Source organism: Melanostigma gelatinosum (assembly GCF_949748355.1).
Source record: "Melanostigma gelatinosum genome assembly, chromosome: 20".
In the NCBI taxonomy this organism is placed as follows: Eukaryota; Metazoa; Chordata; class Actinopteri; order Perciformes; family Zoarcidae; genus Melanostigma; species Melanostigma gelatinosum.
Genome location: NC_136653.1, coordinates 18,257,551 through 18,279,494, shown reverse-complemented (window position 1 = coordinate 18,279,494; position 21,944 = coordinate 18,257,551). Strand labels below are relative to the sequence as shown.

Genomic DNA, 21,944 nt, shown 5'->3' with positions numbered 1-21,944 from the left:
AATTACAATGAGTTATAGCTGAAATAAAAGCAAAACCTAGCAGCAGTAAACCGGATTCCGATTGTGAAGGATGTAATAAATATAAATAAATAATATTTGGAAAAATAATTTAGAGCAAAAAACAGTCAACGTCTAACTTAACACATGCAGCTGTAGGGTTGATGAAGAAGAGAAGAGCAAAAGTAGAAATTGGACATTGTCGTCTTTTTTTTGTAACTACAACCTAACACGCTGTCTTCCATCAACACACACACACACACACACACACACACATCGTATACATCCCGAAGCACCGGGAACATCAAACAAATGATTTGTTTTACAATAAAGCCCATTCTATATTATTAATGTGACACATTTGCATGTCAAAGCTTAGATTTTGAAATAATTAATGCTACAGTGAATCCACATTGTGTGTCTCCTACACACACACACACACACACACACAATCTAATTTTCCGTTCAGAAATAAAGCAGCGCACTGCATTCATGCCGTAGGGCTTGCCATGAAAACAATATGGCTGCCAAATTACTCTCGGTAGCCGTAGAAACAAATACCTGTTTACATGGCAACTGCTGCCTTCTCATTACGGCACATGATGCACAAATGGAAAACCGAGATGACGACAAGCTTTTTGCAATAAATCCTCTCAAGGCCGGCCTTTTACACGTTGACCTTTTTTCACTCTCCATCTGCGATCCTGCAATAAGCTTTTTTTTTTATCGCTCCTGCGTTCCAGCCTCACTTCGCCTCATGCACCTTGACAGCACGACTCTCTGTTCATGAACGTTGTTGACAATTTGTCTACAAATGCAGTTCTGCGTGAATGTGTCAAATCTTGCAAAACGCAATACATCAATATTCCATCCATATATCTACTCTCATCTTACTTTGATGAGTTACACCACATGTTGAGGTGATATTTGAGTGATTCAGGCAAGGCAAGTTTATTTGTATAGCACATTTCAACAACAAGGTAATTCAAAGTGCTTCACATGAAACCATTAAAAGCATAAAGGCAAAAGTAAAGGAGATTTAAAACATACATTGAAACAATAATCGATGTCTCCCTGAGACATTACGCTGCACGCAATCAACCATACACTGCCGCAATTCTGCAATTACTCGCACACAAACCACGTCTGGAAAAGATCTCTGCCGATCTGCGTTTCATAGTGTACGCCTTGCACGAACTCGGTCCCGGAGGAAATGGCGACATATTGTGCAGTCCTTTAAAAACCATTAAAAGCATCAAAACATAAGGCAAAAGAAAAGGAGATTTAACAGCAATTAAGAACAGTGTAAGAAATAAAATACAGTAGTAAAATGCAGGAAATTGATTAATATATGAATTGAATGTGGTTCAATTAAAGGCAGCAGCAAATAGAAAAGTCTTCAATCTTGATTTAAATGAGCTGAGGGTCTCAGCAGACCTGCAGCTTTCTGGGACTTTGTTCCAGATATGTGGAGCAGAAAAACTGAACGCTGCTTCTCCATGTTTAGTTCTGACTCTGGGAACAGAAAGTAGACCGGTCCCAGACGACCTGAGGGGTCGGGATGGTTCATAAGGTAGCAGCAGATCAGAGATGTATTTTGGCCCTAAACCATTCAGTGCTTTGTAAACCAACAGCAGGATTTTAAAGTCAATTCTTTGTTGGACAGGAAGCCAGTGCAAAGACCTCAGAACTGGAGTGACGTGATCCACCCTCCTGGTCTTAGTGAGGACTCGAGCTGCAGCGTTCTGAATCAGCTGCAGCTTTCTGACTGATTTTTTACAGAGACCTGTAAACACACCGTTACAGTAGTCCAGTCTGCTGAAGATGAATGCATGGACAAGTTTTTCCAAATCCTGTTGAGACATAAATCCTCTAATCCTTGATATATTCTTCAGGTGATAGTCGGCTGATTTTGTAATTGTCTTGATATGGCTGTTCAGGTTGAGATCTGAATCCATAACTACACCTAGATTTCTGGCTTGGTTTGTGGGTTTTAACATCAGTGACTGAAGCTGAGCGCTGACTTTCAATTGTTCGTCCTTGGTACCAAAAACAATTACTTCTGTTTTATCTTTGTTTAATTGAAGAAAATTCTGCCTTGCATTTCTAAGTTCCAAATTATAATTGCGAAGTCTCTCTTTATAGCGATCACATTTAATGAATTCCCATCACTTCATGTCTCCACTTGACCGAGAAGTACAAGTGATGAGCCTCCTGTGGCTGCACTCATGGTTATCTCCATCTGGTTTCATTGCCTGTATTTTCTCTGCACTTAGTGGCACTGAAAACTGAAACAACTCTATTTCTGGTCTTAACCAGCTGTTACCATGAATCAATTTGAACGTGTTTTGTTTTGTATTTTTGAGGCCTTTGGCCATTAGAAGAGCACAACTTAAACACTACACCCTCTTCCAGGAAGTGAATATAATGGTATTGTCATACAAAGTGATATACATGTGTATTATAACGATGAATATTGACTTCCAAGGTGGGCAAGTCTATGTATAATTGCAGGAGGTAACTAAAAACCTACCCATTGATTGTCCCCAAAAGTATTAACACATTCCAGGAACAAATGGAGGTTTTGTTTGTTGAGTCATGTTGTCACCCATTGGTTTGTGGATCCACGTGATTGTAAAGAGCATAAAAACTTGAACAAAGTTTTAAAGAAAAGAGAATTAAGCCTCTGATATTGTGTAACCCCAATTGCACAGCTGTATGTATAATGCATTGGTGAAAATGACATATTCTTAATCAAAGGGATATTAGTCTGTTGAGAGACAAAGGTACTCGGAAATGTGTCCTATACTTAAGTTTTCATGAACACTGCTACATTTTTTACAAAGCAAATTTCATTGAATTTAATGTTAATAATTAATTTCTCACTAGAGGTGTAAGAGTGCAACTTTTTCAAAGGTGACCTTTGAAATCAAAGGAAAAGGAAAGTACAAATGAGAAAGCGGGGGAGCAACGTGTGTGTGTATTATAAGTACATGTGTTTCAGTACATTACCTGCATAATAACTCCACAAGGCCGGTCATTTCATCTGACTGCTCCCACCAGAATAACAGCATAATAGGTGCTTTATTGAAATTGTCAAAAGACTTATGTCGATGCTTTCCTGATGACTCAGCGTGGTATACTTGGATGCAAAGTGAAGGCGTTCTCATTGCCATATGCAGATAGTGTAGAAAAAAGCAGTTTGCAAGAAGAGTTGACATACAAAACAAAAAGTCCAATACTGCATCATCCAATACTGACGTTCATGTCTGGCAACTGGGTTTGAATCATTTCTGTTTCCTCCACCACCTACAACTAGAGCTGAAATGATCCATTAGGACCAATGGAAGGATGAGATTTGAAATAAGCCAAAGCTCAGGAACTATGTTTAAATCAAAGAGGACGACTTCACGGAACATTATATAAATGTAATTTACAGAGAGGGCAGAGGTCTCTGTGTGCTACCTAAACGCTGGCAATGGAGGAACGCAGATGTAAAAGGTATTCCTGAAGAGCAGCGGTGTGTTTTCTATCGTCTCTGGGAATCATTTGATTGGAAAAATTCAGTTGAGCAAGCCGGATTTGTTTTGGTTGTCTGAATGTAGCATGTTGAGTTGGCTTTTTTATGAGCAGATGTTTTTTGCTGTCGGCAAGATTTCTAGAAAATGCTTTGAAACAAAGACAGAGAACACTGTATGTATGAAACATAAATAGTTGTGGAGAAAATGTATCGCTATGACAGTCATGTGTTCATCCTGGTCGTTGTTGTTGTCCAGTCTTGCAAGTCCATGCGGGCTGGACACCATCTGAGGCAGGACACTCAAATACACAAATCAATCAATCAATCAATCAATCAATCAATCAATCAATCAATCAATGCACAAGGGCAGGGATTGAGCTAATACCATCGATGCATTACTATACATTTATATAATTATAATTACATTTCTTGACCCCTTACATCAAGCTGTAACCCTATAAGCCGATAATTCCCTCTGATGCTGGAGAATATATTTCATATATCAACTGATTTACTTGGTTTGAAATAAGGATTGGCCTCCATAGTATTTCAAATGAGCGGATGAATTCAGTCCTTGTCGCTTTGGCTACGACAGGCTGATCCTTGCAGGCACCTTATTATCTCCTGTTGAGGAAGAATCTGATGTATTCTAATTAGATGCATGCTCAGTGGAGTTTGGATCGATCATGAAGGTTTAATTGATGTGATGAAAAGTGGAGTCTTGCTGTCACACATCCTTCCACTAAGTGTTCCTTAATTATCAGTGTTTCTATCCCGGCGAATTCTGTCATCCAATGCTTTCATTGACAGTCTGAGAACATCACACATGCATCCTCAAAGATACACGCACATACACGCACCAGCTCGCTGCCTCGTGTTGAGGGTTTTCGTCCCCCCCAGCGCGTTAAAAGGTGCTTTGAGTGAGAAAAGCTCAGGCGCTCCACCGGTCGCCGCGCAAGAAAAGGAGCGCTCCTCTCTGGACCCGGGACGCTCGGCGGAGGGGCGGATCTAACATGACCCCGGCATCTGCTGTCTGAAGCCTCACTCAATCGCCAAGAAGCTGTTTTGGACTTGACAGCCCACCGTTTATTAGTTCTTCCTTTATTAAAAGCTGCCACATGCGCGCACGGTGCAACAGAGAACCCCCCCGTGCGCCTTCGCCTCTCCAAATGGGTCAGTGGAGTCCACAGCACCGAGACCGGATGGTTCCGTCCTGTGGTGCAAACTTCGGGCTGGTGCAAACTTCGCGGCTCAGCCCGGTATGATGGTTTGCAACGTGAGCCTGAGCTGTGTGCACTGGCCCGGGGGAGGAGCCGGTGGCACCGCGACGGACGCGTACGAGGAGGCGTCCGGTTCTCTCCCTCCTCCGACCCTGAGCCCGAAGGGGCACCTGGTGGTGGCGGTGTGCCTCGGCTTCATCGGCACCTTTGGGTTCCTCAGTAACTTCCTCGTGCTCACGCTGTTCTGCCGGTACCGGGCTCTGCGCACGCCCATGAACCTCCTGCTGGTGAGCATCTCTGCGAGCGACCTGCTGGTCAGCATGCTGGGGCGGTGGCTGATCGGACGCGCTGGGTGCATTTGGTACGGGTTCGTTAACGCATGTTTAGGTAAGCAACTGTTTTCATTTTCTTTGGTGTGTGTCACTATCAAAGAAACACACTAACGTTACTTATTGACGACTTAAATCTCATTTTTAAGCGTTGAAAAAAGGTCAGAAAGAGCCTTTGTGTAGTTTTGGACACTGCCTTCTTTTCTCAAACATGAACTTTAAATGTTGCTAAAAGTGTGACAATCTGGTCCCTCTAATGTCTTTCTTTTTCAATATGACCATTCTGCACACCATGCATTTCTATCCAAAACGAGAGAGGAAGCACAAGTCAGAGCGTTTCATGATTGTAAGGCTAAGCAGCAGCACGTTCCCTTATAATTAAATCGGTTACTGTAGAGTTTCTATGACATATGTTGCTGTAGCAGCATGAAGAAATGTCATTGCCTGCAGCAGATGAGCAGTATGATTAAAATCCTCTCAACCAATTTCGATGTGACATTTATTTCAATTACAGTCCTATTACGTTGTGAAGGTAACGCGCTGTTCATTATGTATTCCTGCAGACATAAATAATATTGTAATGTCATAGTTCGAACTTGGTCACAGAGCTAAATTTACTTTTTTTAGGGAAGAGGAGAGATGCAGAACAGATGGACACAACAACAACAACAGAAAAATCACAAAACATGGAAAAAGCATTTCTGATAGTATGACATAATGATTCTGATCTTGTTCGGTTCTTGTCTTGATCCTTAGGGGTTGTGTCTGATTTTAAAATGTGTGCATACAGGATTGTTGACAGAGCTCTTCACCAGTGCTGGGAATCAAACCTGTGACCTCTCAGTTTCAGGACAGTCTCCCTATAATTACTGCCATGTCTTGATTAATGTTCAAGAAACTCGGATCCTAATTTTCTAGCCATTGGAGCGAAGACAACCAGAAGAGAGCTGATCGGGGGGTGATCCTGCTATGTTTGTCAGCGTTTTCATGCTCTCACTGAACAGATGATTTTCTCTTCGTAGCTAACTTAAGTGGGGGGGGGGGGGTATTGAGGGAATATGGGGTACCGGAGTTGTTGCCATCTGGTCCTTGTATGTAGTTTTGTCCATATACTGTACACAAAGACAAACATGGTGGATTGCACCCTCTGGGTTGGGAGCGAGTCACTGCCCCAAGCAAAGGAGTTAAGGTATCGCTGGGTCTTATTCACAAGTGATGGTAAATGGATGGTGAGATGGGCAGGCGGTTTGATGCGGTGTCAGCAGTTATGTGGGAATTGTACTGGACTATTGTGGAAAAGAGGGAAAACATTCATAAGGCAAAGCTCTCGATTTACTACATCCAAGTTTCGACCAACACCCACGCTTGTAAGCTTGGGGTAGTGACCATAACAATGAGATCGCGGATACCAGCAGCCAAATTAAGCTTTCTTCTGAGGATGGCTCTGAACACGCTGGAGGAAATATGTATCTCGTCTGGCCTGGGAATGCCTTGGGGTTCCCCAGGAAGCCTGGAAACGTTGCTGGAGCAAGGGATGTCTGGAATATCCGATATGTAAGTGGAAGATGGATTAATGGACAAAAAAAACCAGTTTGATGGATAGTAGGGACAATACGGCCGAGAGTTATTTGATATTATATCATGTTTTCTTGCGTACTTTTTTTCTGTTTATAACAATAAGATGTGATCATAAAATTCATTCAGTTAACTGGCATGAAATTAAGCAGGGAGCATTTACATTTACATCTACAGGGAGTAAGTGTATTAGTAACACAAGACAGTTTCCCTCACAGCATATGCCTTACTTTCATAAATAGTCGGCTTCTCAGCTGTGAAAACCAACTCATTCCGACATGAAGAGGATACTCCGTGTCATTTTGAATCCAAGGATGCATTGCTTCGTGTCGAGCTGCAACGGTTACATTGATCTGTACATTGACAGAAGTGGCATTGACTTCCCTCTACTCCAATGAGACTCAAATTGCTTTTCTCCGTTCCGTCATTGCAGACCGCTGAATGTCCCCCGATCAACAGTCCAAAACACAAAGAAAATCAATGTCATGATGACATGCTTTAGGGCATTTCCCCACCCGTCACTCGATACTTTCCCTTTTGTTGTGCAGACGTGAAAAAGTAAAAAAATGAATTAGAAACCTGAAAGATCATCGTTCTCCACGACTAATCTAACTAGTTGGTTTCACCAATCGCCTCCAATTATATGCAGGAGTTTTAAGATGCTATATGACAAGATTCATCTCGTTACTTGCAGTCAGTGCGTGTGAAACGCTCTCTTTGTGTGCTGGAGGTTTTTCTGAGCGTGCAGTAATATTTGGTGAGAAAAGGTCTGATTTGGCACAAATGTTAAAGAAAGAAGCAAAGACGGAGACCGAGGTGAGGGGGAGACTAACGCAGGGAGGAAGAGGGCAATACAAATTTAGAGAGCGAGAGAGAAGAGCAAAGTGGGAGACAATGAAAGATGATTAGCTCCCGTGCTGACTCTGGCGTAGGACATTGGGTCATTCATTTCCCATAAATCTATTCCGCACCACTCTGGAGCAGGGTGAAGAAGAATCAAGCCTCGGGTGAAAAACCTATCAACAGGCATGGTGGGGAATCATCGTGGGCCATGTTCCCAATCAAAGCCAACGTCAGGGACTGTAAGGATTTTAATAATTAACAGTCTAACCGTTATCAGACAATAAGAATTTGGACCGACTTTAGTTTCATTAATATTATTATATTGCCTTATTTTACGAGTATTTAACTTTCCTAATTCAATATGTATGTTGGCAGAGGAGGGCGTGATGGTTTGGCTTTAAATTGCAGCTCCTTGAAATGAAAACGTGACGAGATTCAGTTGTGTTGTTGTCGTCGGATCTCTCTGTCGATGTATTGAATGATGTATTGATTGTGTGCGTCTCTCCTCTCAGTCAGGTGTTTGGTTATAACGAGCTTCTGTCCCTAGCAGACGGAGACATAGGGAGTCTGTCGCCTTTTTTTTTTGCAAATGACTTATACTGCAGTGTGAGACCAATAAATGGTGACTTCTGCTCGGACCGTTCCATCATCGGGGTTTTGCAGGCTGGACTAGTTACAGAGAGCAAGATAAGAAGGGGAAACAGCTTCTGTTCATGCTTGAAGGCTCCCTATGGGAGCGGTAATTTGACTGCATCACCTAAAGAGTGTCGCCTCTCCAGCATGATTGAAGAACCACGGGGGGGGGGGGGAGGCAGGGAGACTTCTACTTCATTGCGAGACTGACGTTTAGACTTAACCGTTGCTGATTGTTGTAGAGACACGACGCACACAGCAGGAGTTACACCTTGTATGGTGGTTGTAGTATTTTATTTAAACTGGCCCCAGCTGCAGAGCACACTGACAGAGTGTCTCCTGAACTTTCAGGCTGAATGAACTAGAGTTCAAGCTGTTGAAACTGCACGAATGAAGTTGTTTTTCTTCCTCCGGCAGGTGCGCGGTGTGAGCTCAGCGGTGACGCGCCACAGGGAGCAGCGTGCTGGTGACGGTCGTCGTGATGGTGGTGTGCTACCTGGTCTGCTGGCTGCCCTACGGAGTGGCTGCTCTGCTCGCAACAATCGGCCCCCGAGACCTTTTGACACCGGAGGCGACCATCGCGCCGTCGCTGCTGGCCAAGTTCTCCACTGTCATCGACCCTTTTATCCATATATGCATGAAAAACAGGTGAGGTATCACTTTTTTGAAACAGAATGAAAGAGGAGGTTTGATGCCACCAGCCGTCCTAATTGACAGCAGAGCAAACCTTCAAGGTGCTCTGGGCACCATTTCACCTTCAATAAGTCATTCCCACAGTCATTATGAGACTGGCTTAATTAATAACAGCAAACAGATAGAAGCATCACAGAGCAGACAGCTCCTGCATGATTCTATGCTTCATGTACATGATAATATTATTAATAATAATAATAAACAGAACAGTAAAACAGTGTGCAATGAGTACTGGGAGTGTTTATTTGTAGTTCTCGTGACTTTTGTAGTCTTTCAGTTAACCACCAATTCCTAAAATAATAGCGTAAAGTGAAGACGAGGAGGGAAAAAGTGATGTAAGTAAAAGGAAGAAAGAAAAGGGAGGATAGGATGACTCAAAAAAGAAGAAGAAGGGAAGAGGAGGGATGGGGAAGGAAAAAAGAAGCAGAAATATGAAGGTAAGATGAGGCATGATGGGAAGAAAGGGAGAAAGAAAGAAAAGTCAGTGAAGGAAGGGGGTAAGAAATAAAAATGAAGTAAAAAAGAAAGAGAGAGAGAGAGAGGGAGGAAGGAGGAAAGAAAAGAAGGGACAAGAAATAAAGAAGGATGATGGAAGAAAGACCGGAACAAAGAATGAAAGAACGGAAAGGGGAAAGGGAGGAGGAAAGAGTCATGAGAAGTTGGAAAGTAAGAACGAAGCAGTGACAAAGAGAAGGAAAATGGAAAAGAGGGGCAAATTAAAAAAAGACGGAATAAAATATAGAAAATTGCAGTTAAAGAAGCAATGAATGAATGAAAGAAACAGACACATCAGACGAAAGACAGGTAGAGCCGGAGAACAATGACGGGCGGGACGAGAGAGACGAGGAGGAAAGTTCTTTATAATCTCCAAAAGGTAACGCGGCTCTGATTTAGATTCGTGTTACGGTGACCTTTCCTTCGTCTCACACTCTTTTATCTGCTTCTACCTCAGTCCGTCTCCTCTTTGTCACTTTTGAGATCAGGAGACATTTAACTTTCTTTGATGATGACGGACGGGAAGCCTTTCTGCGTGTGTGTGTGCGTGCGTGCGTGCGTGCGTGTGTGTGTGTGTGTGTGTGTGTGTGAGATGATGATTGAGCTGCTAACTGAGCTGCTAACTGAGCTGTCAGGGCCACAGATAAACGAACAGGAAGCCGCACTGTGTGGCACTTTCAGTCTTCAGTTCCTCCCAGCCCATAACTATGGCAGCAGTGTGTTGAGGCGAGTTGAAGACTTCAAGCGCTGCGCGGATTCATGCTCCGCACCTCAGCTGTCGTCATGGGAATCACACCTTCACTGCCATGAACATGCTGGTATCTCTCTGTGAATGAATGTTGAACTTCAGAGTGGTCATGTTCATGTTTTGCAGCGTTGAAAAGTCGCTTCGTACATTTATCTACGTACTTCTAAATGTATCATGACAGGGAAAGGAAAGTATTGTACTTTATTACTGTACTACAGCTTGGGTTACGATACATATTAAGGTTTTACAAGCAAAACAAATGAGCAATTTATTAAATATGATATTATCTGAAAAACTGGCGTGCCGATCAGAACCAAAAGCTTTTCTTTTGCAACGTTTTCTCTTTTTCCTGCCAGAATAAAATGTAAACGTAAACAAACCTTTGACAAATATCACCAGGCGGCTTTTTTGGACTTTGACGAGAGTCACGGATACACAAGCACATATTATTGCACACACACGTGTCGGTTTGCCTTAAAGACACACACAGATTTGGCAGGTGAGGATTCGGTCACTCCTCAGTTCTAAGATCCCGGTTTGTGTCGTCATGACGTCAGTTTGTCCTGTTGTTTCTCGATTCTTCTGTTTTTGATTCTTTTTTTCACCATAGACATCCCTGTCTCCTTCCAACGCCCCTCTCGTCACACACCTACTCCTTTTCCTTCCCCTGGGGTTCTACTTCCACTAAATCAACAGCTTTCTTCCCGTCCAAGTGCAGCTCTCAAGGCTATTAATACGTTGGGATTTGGGACACTGGAAGATTAAAAACAGAGTGCTAATGCTGCTAATGCATAATTTCCTCGGGGTAACAAAAAATGAATTGGCTCATACATGATACTTCAGCCAACCGCTAAAGTATCTCAGCTCAAAGGCAGCATCAACTGGTCTCATTTGTCACATCAATCTCTGGGAGGAAACACTCCGACGATGTAATGAGATGCACCGAGGTGTCGCGTTTCACGCCCGTTTGAACTGCGGCGCCCTGGAGAAATGTAGTAGACTTAAAGTATACGTGTGGAACCAGAGAGTATACTAAGTACACTACGTTTATCCAGGGGAGCACGCTGTCTGCTGGACTCCCAACACGGAGGAGGGAAGAAGGATGTCAGTGGAACCAAAGTACTCATACATAATCATGATGCAACAATGATGAACTATTGATAGCATCCTACCTCTTTACTTTCATCTGATTTACTGGTCAAGTCTCCTTTAAAAGCGTTTATTCATGTTGACGTAAGGCGTATTTCTTGGCTTTTACAACCAGGTGTCTTCTATTAATCCCATTATCGACTAATACTAACTGCTATTAATACTGCACACGTACTAGTGCCAGTAATCCTGTTTGTGTGTAGTTCTACGGGTGTTTCAGGGCGTTCCTTAGCTGCTCCACACCTGAGCGAGGCTCCACCGTAAAGACATTTTCACGGCCGACCGAGACGCTCCGCACCGGCCGCCGGGAGAAAGAACGCCGCGTGTCGGCTCCCGCCCCCTCCTCCGTCTTGCTCACGGCCAACTCCGTCCAAAGGTGAGCCAATCACGTGTCTCCGACCCCAACGCCATCTATATCGTATCGACGCTCTGCTGACACCCCCAAACCCAAACTGATTCTGGTGGATCACTACAGGGAATAGAAACAGAGGAACAACAACAACAACAACAACAACATGAAGCTGAAGGTTTACGGAAAGTAAAGTGACGAGCAGGGCGCACGTCTCCAATTCACAAACCAATCACCAGAGGCCCTGTATAGACGAATAGGGCTACAGATAGTGCTTCATCTTCAGATAACCCCACAGAAATATCGGTCACGCTTTGTGCAGGATTTGCTTGATGAAGTATCGTTGCTAAATAATGCTCCTTCTTAAATCTGAGAAACTATTCAGGAACAATTTGGAGAAGCACAGCGTTCTGTGGTGGAGAATTCAATTCAATAAACGGCGGCAATGAGATATTTTGTCGGCTCAAGCGTGTAGCTACTGTTAGCAGGATTATTCTCTCTTTTTTTCTGCGATAATTCGGTTGAAGAACTGGGTAAGCATTTTTTGTCCGGACCCCATTTCCATGCCTGATGTTTGAGGATTTGACACAGAGTATTAAAGATGTGTTGAACAATTGTATGTAATTTAGAACCGAGAAGATTTTTATTATGCCTTATTATTATTATTATGCACTTTGCTGCAAATAGGCCCTGTGTCGTCGATGCTGAAAGCCATAAAAAGGGACATTTCACTGTGTTATGAGGGACATTATCGTGATGTTTCTAAATCTGCCGTTTCTCCTTGTTTAGTGGAAACATAGTTTTGTGTTGTCTCCCAATGTATTTTCATTTGCTTATGTTACACAAATTAAATCATGTCACAAACAGATATGACTGTCTCCATCCTTTTTCTTTGTCTCAGTGTGTGTGTGTGTGTGTGTCTGTCCTTCAGAAACTGGAGCTCTGTGTCAATTTTGATATTGCTCTTCTTCCTCCAGATGTTGATTAATCCATGAATTATTAACACGGTCATTATTTACAGGGAGGCGAACAGATTAATGCTCTACATAACAGCCTTCGTCTCGGTGAAAAATAAACAGCAGTTGGAGTAGAATATCACAACTGACGGCCATGAATGAATAATGAGCTGCGGGGCTGCAAACACACACACACACACACACACACACACACACACACACACACACAGGCAAAAAGTCAACAGCGCATGTGTGTGTGTGCTTGAGTCTATCTGACAAGGGTGCAATTCAAAACACTAAAGAGTGAACCATGGACTGACTCGGTTCCAGAGATTCAAACGAGCAGCCGTACCCTTTATGTGATATTGTATAATTAATTATAATGATGGGATGTCAGGACACAGTGTTCCGATTTTTGTCAGATTTGCAGGCAAGTAGCAGACAGCTGGTTATGTCATGTTTTGTATATTTTAGGCACGCCATCATTTTTCCAACAAACATGTCGCAGCAGTACACAGAAAAAAAAAAAATCCTGTAATTGTATTTCTTGAACAAACAGCTGACTCTGCTCATGTCTCTGGTTTAGTAAACTCAAAATTGCTCTGCATGCGTGTTCTGACTTGCTTATGTTCAGGTTTGTGTGTTTTTGAAGCATGGCCGAGTGTATTTTTTGCAGGAAATGATTTGTCACGCATGGCTGGACCCCGTTCCGCCTGAAGGATCCAGTTGATGAGGTAACACATGATGGGTTCGGAGCAGGATAATTATCAACATGGCAACGAGAGTTTTTAGTGTTACCAGCCATAAAAGTTAGAGCCTTTATAAAGAAAAAAGTTTAATATTAACAGGTTGTGATATTTAATGCATGCAGCTGTCGCCCAAAGGCAAATTGTTGCCCCCGGGCCCTATAAGTGTCGATCAAATAGTCTTTTTTAATATTAATAAGTCGCTTAAATTCATTAATTTAACTCCAAGGACCATTAGTGTGACCACACAGCTTACAACAAATGTAGATTCACTTTTACCCACACGCTGAAGATGAGTAGGATGAGCTTATTTACAGTGTCCCTCTTTCCATTATTAATAATTGATTGTGTGACATGTCCTTAGCGTGTCCCTCATCTGACTCACTTATAATTAGATTGAGATAGAAATGTCCTCTCGTCACATCGCTGTCTCATTTGTAACTGGACCAGATCCAATCCTACCAGAAGTCATATTGGAAAATTCTCCACAAAAGAAATCACTACATGCATCCTCATCAGCAGCTTGACAAAAAGAGGGATTTTCAAATTGGTTTTGTGATGTGCAGAATGTAGTCAGAGTCGAGTGGAAGATGCCGAACAGGCCTGTTGTAGCTTTTATTATGGGAATGTGCAATATTTTGGTGTAGGGCATCATGCAATATTCACGAGTGTGTGTTACTGAATGTTACCTGGTTTGACAGTATATGTACGCGAATATATTGTATGTTTATGGAGAGACTGTGTGCTGCAATGCCACCTGAGTTCCTGCTTCAGTCAAATCAATTGTTTTTCAACGACCTCTTTTGGATCCTTTTACACATGATCTTTTTTCTTTGAGGTCCACTACTTAATTGAGTCCAGGTGAGCTGCAGTGTAATCAACCAGGTGCCCAAAGTGTGGCAGCTGCAGCTCGTTAGACTTATTGGACTCAATCAAGTGGGTTGAATTGGAAGGCGAGTTCGACCGTGTGTTTGTTTATTTATTTGTTCTCTATTTTCTGCTTTTTATCTCCTATCATGAAATACTGAAGTTTTGAAAGATAAGTAATCTGTGAAAAAGATTTCATGAATTCAGCTGTCACTGAAGTGACATTTACATTTACCTTTCATGGATCGATCCTTCCCTCCAGCTGGTGTTAATGGTATAGTCCAAATGGTATTGAAGCTCAGGATTTAGGCAATGGTGGTTAAATGTTATCTGAGAGCAGGGGAACCCTAACATCTTGATTTTAAGATTTTATTTCTTTTTTAAATGAAGTTATGGTCGCTTGAATCGACGACTTTCGGTGAACCAAATCCACATTAAGACCTGCAAACAGTGTCTGCTGCTTCCACCACCACATGTCAGTCCTTTTAAGAATAGCAAAACCTTAGAATAACACTAAAGCCAGAATTTAAACTCCCGCAATGACAACTCAATTTAAATATTACAGATAATCTGCAGTGGTCTGTTTAAAATTGGGCCGTGCACTATGAGAGCATGTTAACATGATAATTGTAAGGGCTGTAAGTTATGTTGTGGTTTGAGCTTGTAAAATAAATGAACATGGAGATGAAGCTAAAATGCTGTCATGACGATCACAGCTTTGCTAGTGTTTTAATAAGCTACCCTGTCATGTGGAAGGACATCATTAAAATAAATTACTTGCGCGAGAGTACAAGCTGAATAGATTGACCTGATTTTTATTAAAATCGGGATCTGAGCTTCTGCATTCTCTAAATCCCATTTTACATTAAGCACACTGAAATTCCCTCTTAGTTTTATTTGCATCCATGACAATTGTTTGGAAAAAGCAACGTATTCTGTCCGAGAAATTATAAAGGATATATAAATGTGCTTCCTCTGTGGAGCATCATGACCAAATTCCCTTTACTTGACATGTTACTAATGAACAATTATAGGCTCATATCAAACCTCAAACCTCAAATTACTATTATTAGATGTATCAATTATAACAGGTGGGTCTCAATCCACAGCGAGGGAATTATCTCGGCTCTCTAGAAACAGAAAAACAACCTTGATTTTCAATAGAAACTGTATCAATGCTAAGAATCTGCTGGAATATCGTTGCCAATCTTTTTAGAAATGGCGACTCCTACGTTTAACTTGCAAAGCGATATCAAAGGGATTTGTGATCGATGGTTTTTCCGTCTGAAAACTATGAGAGAATTTTGTGGCTGTTTTTCTCTTTTGCAGTTATTTATTGATAACCGTCCGTGTAGCTTTGATATCACTTGCAGAGTTCTTGAACTGATCACTGGTGAACTTTGTTTTGGGCTACTCTAATGCTGCGTTCACACCGGTCGCGTTGATTTTTGTCGAGATCACATACAAAGTCTATGCACAGACGCGATGAGACTGGCGCGCCGCGATTTTGCGATGGCGCGTTGGACGCGTTATTGCAGTGCGGTGGACGCGGTCAACTTCAGCGACATAATCGTGTGACGCTGTGGCGCGATAGCCTATCAGCGTTGAGTTGCTCCCCCTGTCATCACTGGCTTCCTGCAGCCGTCTGTGTTCACCCAGAGCTCTACGATACCTCATATCAACAGAGACCGGACCAAACTATGTGTACACATGTGTGTGTGTAAACCATACGGTACAAACAATGAATAGACGCTGCCGTATTTACGTCTACGTGACGTTATTGAGTGCTGGTGGAGCTGCTACGATGTTAGCATAGCCTAGCACCGATCCATCAGAGCTCCATTGAGAAGACAAGTAGCCTACAAATCGGCATCATTACGTAGTTATTTCGGAGTCCCTTTTTGTCGGTTTATTGCCGTTGAATCACAGCCAAATCAGTTTATTTTGTGTTCCTACAGCTGTAGTAAACAGCGACCGGTGGCTTGCTAGACAGTGAATACAGCGCGATACAATCCACGGAGCTCCTCTGAACAATATTATGAACCAGACATGACGGCGTTCCGACGTTTGAGGGACCTCCACAACACGTACAAAGCAGCAATTGTCCTTATTCCTTTCACGGTTGAAAGCGGAAAGAAATGGCGGCCAGGTGAACGGCTTCCAGGACGATAAACCACGCCCCCTCTCCGGCGCTACGAGATTTTGCGGCGTTTTGGTGTGAACACGACCGGCGGCGCGTTGGACGCGATTTTGAAAAAATCAACGCGACCGGTGTGAACGCAGCATAAGGAGACGATTGTATTTATTTATTTTTATTTTGTATTATTTGGAATGATTTTTACATCAATCGTGATGAGTTGGAAGATTGGAAAGTGATCTAAAATATTTGTGTATAGTATATCAGTATATCAGTCATCCTTTTTTGATTTACTAATGGTTGGATAAAAATAATTTGCATACAAATTCTGAATAAAAATTCAAGGTGATGGAGCTAAACGATGATATTCCATATGTTTCCTTCGTTGCAACAATGAGCTATGTTTCCATTCAAGCAACAGATAATTGTGTGTTCTGTCATCATGTTCATCAAAACTGCTTTTAACGTGTGACTATTATTGTGTACTTTGTTTTTAGTGTATTGTTTTAATATATGATGATTTTAATGTAAAGTGTCTTTGAGTGTCATGAAAAGCGCTATATAAATAAAATGTAGTCGTAGTATTATTATTATTATTATTATGATTATTATGTTTCCGTCTTACTGTCCGATCCTCTCTTTGTTTTGTCGTGTCCATGTGCTGATCATCTGTAATGTCGGCTGTGACGTGATGTTTTGCTGTAAACAAGAATCAAACACATCCACATTCATTCTCTTGTCATTCAGTCAGTGTTTGCCTCGTTGTTTTTAGGAGCTCGTAATGAGCTCCCAAAGGAGAATGTCAAAGGGCACGTTGAGTATCGAGAGTACTCGTGACAGCAAATTACACTCAATCACACACACACACAGACCTACACATGCTCATGTAATGGTCAAAGAGACACGTCGCACTTGCTTATTGCCCTGCCGTTCACTCCCTTCCATTATCCCTCCCACTTTTGTCATTTTCTCCATCCTGCGGCTGCCCACGACGATGGGGACGAATGCTGCTGCTCATCCTCGCCTCATGAAAACATCCTCACCATTGTCCTTGACATATCTGTGTCGTGCCTGAATGCACTCTGTTTTTACTTGTCATGTAACAGTGTGTCTACACTGGATACACAGAAATGGTGTGGAAACAAAAGATGTGCTTGCAGGAAGGCAACAATACGTATAAAAGGACAAAATAAACAGCTTCAATGCTGCTGCAACAGCAAAATATAATTAAAATGTACAAATATTTATTGTCTATCTGGAAACCTTTGCCGCTGGGTGGCTTGCGTTTATGTTTGTGACTCTACATGTTTTTAGCTGTCCTGATCATGTTTGTATTGCTACATTATTTCGGGCCACTGCATGAATTTCTCATTGAACAGAAAATAACACAATTGAGACTGAGCGCATGATGCTCACTCGGCAAAGAAACGGTGAAAAAAGCAAGTCTTGTTGATGTCTTCTTCACCGTCAATATACTTTTTTCGAATAATTAATGACCGTAGACTAATTTCGAATAACAATACAACTTCACTGCACATATAATCAACATAGATTTGTCACGATCAGGCTTTGCCTCGTGTGGTTCTGTGTGTCTTTGTGTCGCTTCACCCTCCTCACTCCCTCAGCATCAGCCTAACTCCCTTCACCTGACTCCAATCAAGCACTCCCTCCTCATCAGCACAACTCCCCTCAGCTGTTCAAACCACTTTATAAACCTCACTTATAAAGTCTCTCACTCACTCACGGCCAGCTCATTGTTTGCATTCATACCTACCCGCCCGTTTGCTCGTCCTGTTCCCGGTTTCCCAGCCTGCCTGCCCTGCCTCGTCCTGCCGGATTTCCCCCCTCGTCTCTTGTCTCGTCCTTGGATTCCCTGTTGTGTTCGTGATTCATTAAAACCCTTTTCTCACTGCATCTGACTGTCTGCGCTTGAGTCCTCCATCATGCCCCGTGACAAGATTTTATTTTTTTTTACATTTTATGCCAATTTATTTGTCTGAAACCATTTTGAATATGTGAGAATACCAGTGTTTGCTTGATTAATGAGTCACATTTGTATTAGCGATAAGAAGATTACCATCATCTGCGAATAATATTGGCAATATTGTGTCTGCTCAAAGATCGTTTATGTATTTAAGAAACAGTAAGTGTCCTAAAATGAACCCTTGTGGTACCCCACAGCTCACCCCACAGCTCTTTGGTTCATTTAGAAATGTAAAGTCATCTGCAAAAGATCAACACAAGCTTCCAGAAGCAGTACTCTGCGTCATACCGTGTATCTCAATGACAGACCGGTGAGGCCTGTGGGAAAACACATGCATGTTTCATTGAGCCCTGTAAAGCAGAAGAACCGCAAACGGATTACATTTCTTTTTGATTTTAAGAATCGGTATCATGAAGGCAAGCATGAGGCACATTTTGTATGTACGATGGACGCTTTACAGACAACCTAAATATAGATTCAGTAACATATACATTCATTACGCACAACACATCTGGCTTTGACAATTACTGTATATTCTGCTTTCTACCCATGCGTTCGTGGAAAACACCTGCTGCCTCAGGTTTTGAGGGTCTGGAGAAGGGATAGTTCAACAACAGGGAGAACGAGTACTAAGTAGCCATTACCTCGATCCTTCCTATTACGGGTATGATGAGATGTGTGACGGTGACTAAATGACTTTCATTAAGTGGTGTGACACAGTTCATGGAGAAGCATTGGATCTCCAGGCAGAGATGAGGCGCTGCTGCATCAAGGATGTGGAAGTGCTGCGCAGGGCTTGCACGGTTCTGGAGTGCACACAGCTTGATCCTTCTGCATTCACCACACTGGCATCTAGCTGCGTGGGACGTTGTTTCTCCTCAAAGACGCTGTGGCTCTAACGTCTGCAGGCGCATACATAAGCATTTTCCAATGAATCACAGCCATGTTGGCACATAGTTATATTTACTGCTTTTGCTTTCGTCGCCTCCACTTCGTCTTTGCAACAAGGGTTGAATGCGAAGGGCCCCAGGAGAGAGGATGAGAGAGGAGGAGGAGCCATCTGTTGCTGCTTTTAACCAGCTGTTGTTCAGATGTGTACACACACACGCATGAACCGGAGGCATCGTAGCTCCAGATGGCACAGCTTCATGACCAAACATGGAAAGTTTAGAAAGCGCACTCAGAAAGAGACACACACACACGCACACACGCACACACACACACACACACACCTGCATATTCAAACACGTTTTATTAGAATGGACTTACCATGTGGGCAAACTGCTGCTCCAGTGTCGTGGCCCTTCAGATTACGTTTTCAGAGCGTTCCATTACTTTACTTTACGTAAATGGGACAAAGGAGACGCACAGAGAGGGACGGAGAGCAAACGCTGCTTCTGCTCACTGTTGGATGGAAGCAAAGTTTGGAAAAATGTACCAAACTGGACATGAAAGAGTAAAAACAAAATCCAGGACGCACACGTCTGGTAGTGTTTTTAAAAAAGTGATTAATATTTGAGCAGCCGGATGATGAATGAGACCTCCGGGCGAAGGATGGCAAGATAAACACCAGAGCGTCGCCAAGACGACAGCGGGAGGCGGGGACATCTATCACACAAAGGTTGCCACGACAACCTGTCGCCAGTTTTTCGGCAGGCGACATCCTCAGAGCCGTGGCCCTCGAGCACGCGTGTGTGTGTGTGTGTGTGTGTGTGTTTGAACATGGCCTTCCAAAACTTTTAAACACTTGCCTTACACTGGGAACAGAAACTAAATAAATTATTATTTGAATAACCGGGTTCAAACTATTTGAATATCTATTTTTGCAGGTTATGTTTATGGCGCTGCGTCCTGGCGGTTTGCCGCTCATTCAAAACGTCTACCGTCGGCGTTAATTAGCCTGATAGCAGCAGACGACACAATCTGACCTCTCACCTTTTGTTTGCAATGTCGAGAAAGATCTTTCCAGCTCTGTTTGAGGGTGACGCACAGGTTTCTTCCTGTCCATGCATGCTGGCATCTCCACGGTACTGGAAATGCTGATTCACACGTCTTGGAGCAGAGGTCCTTCTCCCCGAAGGAACACAATCTCAAGATTTCCGTCAGGTGGAGGCATGAATCATTGTTGGTCTGAGTGTCCGATAGGGGGTGAAAAATCTGATCCCAAAAAACACGATCTGACTTTTGTCATAACCCGGCTCTTAGACCAGGAAAAATAAAGAAAACAAGTAAAGAAATAGCTCCAAATGTAGTAACATTGGTAATGCAGACCAAGAGAAAACAGGCAGACGCTGGCAGGAGTCCAGGTAAGAGACCAGAGCTTTCATTCACTGGGACCACTGGGACCAGGTGCTCTGAATCTGTTTCTCTGTCACAGCCACACACACACACACACACACACACACAAAGGGATGAGACCACATGCCATCATTTAAAGCTGTATTGAAGAAGACCTGAAACTGGAGTTCATGGTCTCAATCACTAATGTTGGGTGTATGTGGGTCTCTAAGGTTCTACAAGGTACTACTTCATATTAAATATCATGAATATTATTATACTATACGGGCCTATTTTACAGAGACCTCTCGCTCCAGTGTGGACGGGTCTCCATGTAGAACAAAAGTATTTAAAGGGACATTAGATATAACAGTCAGTAACTTTAGGCCAATGATGTTTTCTTGTTTGCTAGACGGACCCATGGTGATGCCGATACATGTGGGGAATTCTTCTGCAGCTGAATAACGTCTGAAGTTTTCTGCAGCGGCACAACAAGATCTTCCCTTTCGGACCTCTGAATGGCTGCTGCTGCTGTTGTGTCTGAGAGCTCTCGGATCGATGACATCAAGCCTCAGCATGAGGAGGGTCGCGGCGAGCAGTGTTTGTTTGGAGCTTGAGAAAACCAACACGGCAAAACACGAAGTGTGAGACGGGAGCAGAGAGGCAGAGACTTTCTAAAAAGACGAGATGCAGTCAAGTCTCTGTAAGTTCAAGTGTTTGCTCCAAATATCAGCTTGTGTCAGAAATCACAATGTGAGCAACTTTTTAAGACTAAACAGAGTTGCAAATTCTCGTACATTTTTGAAATTCTAAATCTATTTAACTAATTTAACCATTTTGCAGAACTAATGAAATCCCCCTCGTCCTCAATTGTACTTTGTTTTCTGCTATTTAGAAAAGATTAGCGAGCTAAAAAGCTAAACTAAGATGGTGATCATGGTGAACATTACACCTGCATACTATATGGTCACAATGTTATTGTGACATTAGCATCAAGCTCAGCCTCACAGAGGCTGTAGAATCAATTCATTATTTTCTTAAAATCGATGAGTCTACACCAACCTATGTAAGAACAATTCAATTCAATTTATTTTTGGAGAGCCCAAAATCACAAAACTAATTTGCCTCAGAGGGCTTTACAATATGTACACATTTGACATCCTCTTGTCCCGGAACCCTCACATCAGAACAGGAAAAACTCCCCACAAACCCCTTTAACGGGGAGGAAAGAGGAAGAAACCTGTGGGAGAGCAACAGAGGAGGGATCCCTCTCCCAGGATGGACAGAAGTGCAATGATGTCATGTGTAGAACAGGATAGTGAATTACAACACATTCAATGTCATTACAGCACATTCAATGTATGACACAACCACGACAGGAGGCAAGACCTGGTCCAGGTAAACCCGGATACACAGGAACCTGTGA

At 42.7% G+C, this 21,944-nt stretch overlaps 1 protein-coding gene across 1 annotated transcript; it reads left to right on the top strand.

Moving 5' to 3' along the window:
* Positions 1-4,778: 4,778 nt before the first annotated feature.
* tmtopsb (teleost multiple tissue opsin b) lies at positions 4,779-12,535 on the top strand (the record flags this gene model as incomplete). The annotated part of the gene is given in 7 exon segments (XM_079292386.1): positions 4,779-5,124; positions 7,372-7,457; positions 8,535-8,578; positions 8,580-8,755; positions 8,758-8,765; positions 11,406-11,578; positions 12,529-12,535. Coding segments are annotated over 7 exon segments (840 nt in total).
* Positions 12,536-21,944: the final 9,409 nt, after the last annotated feature.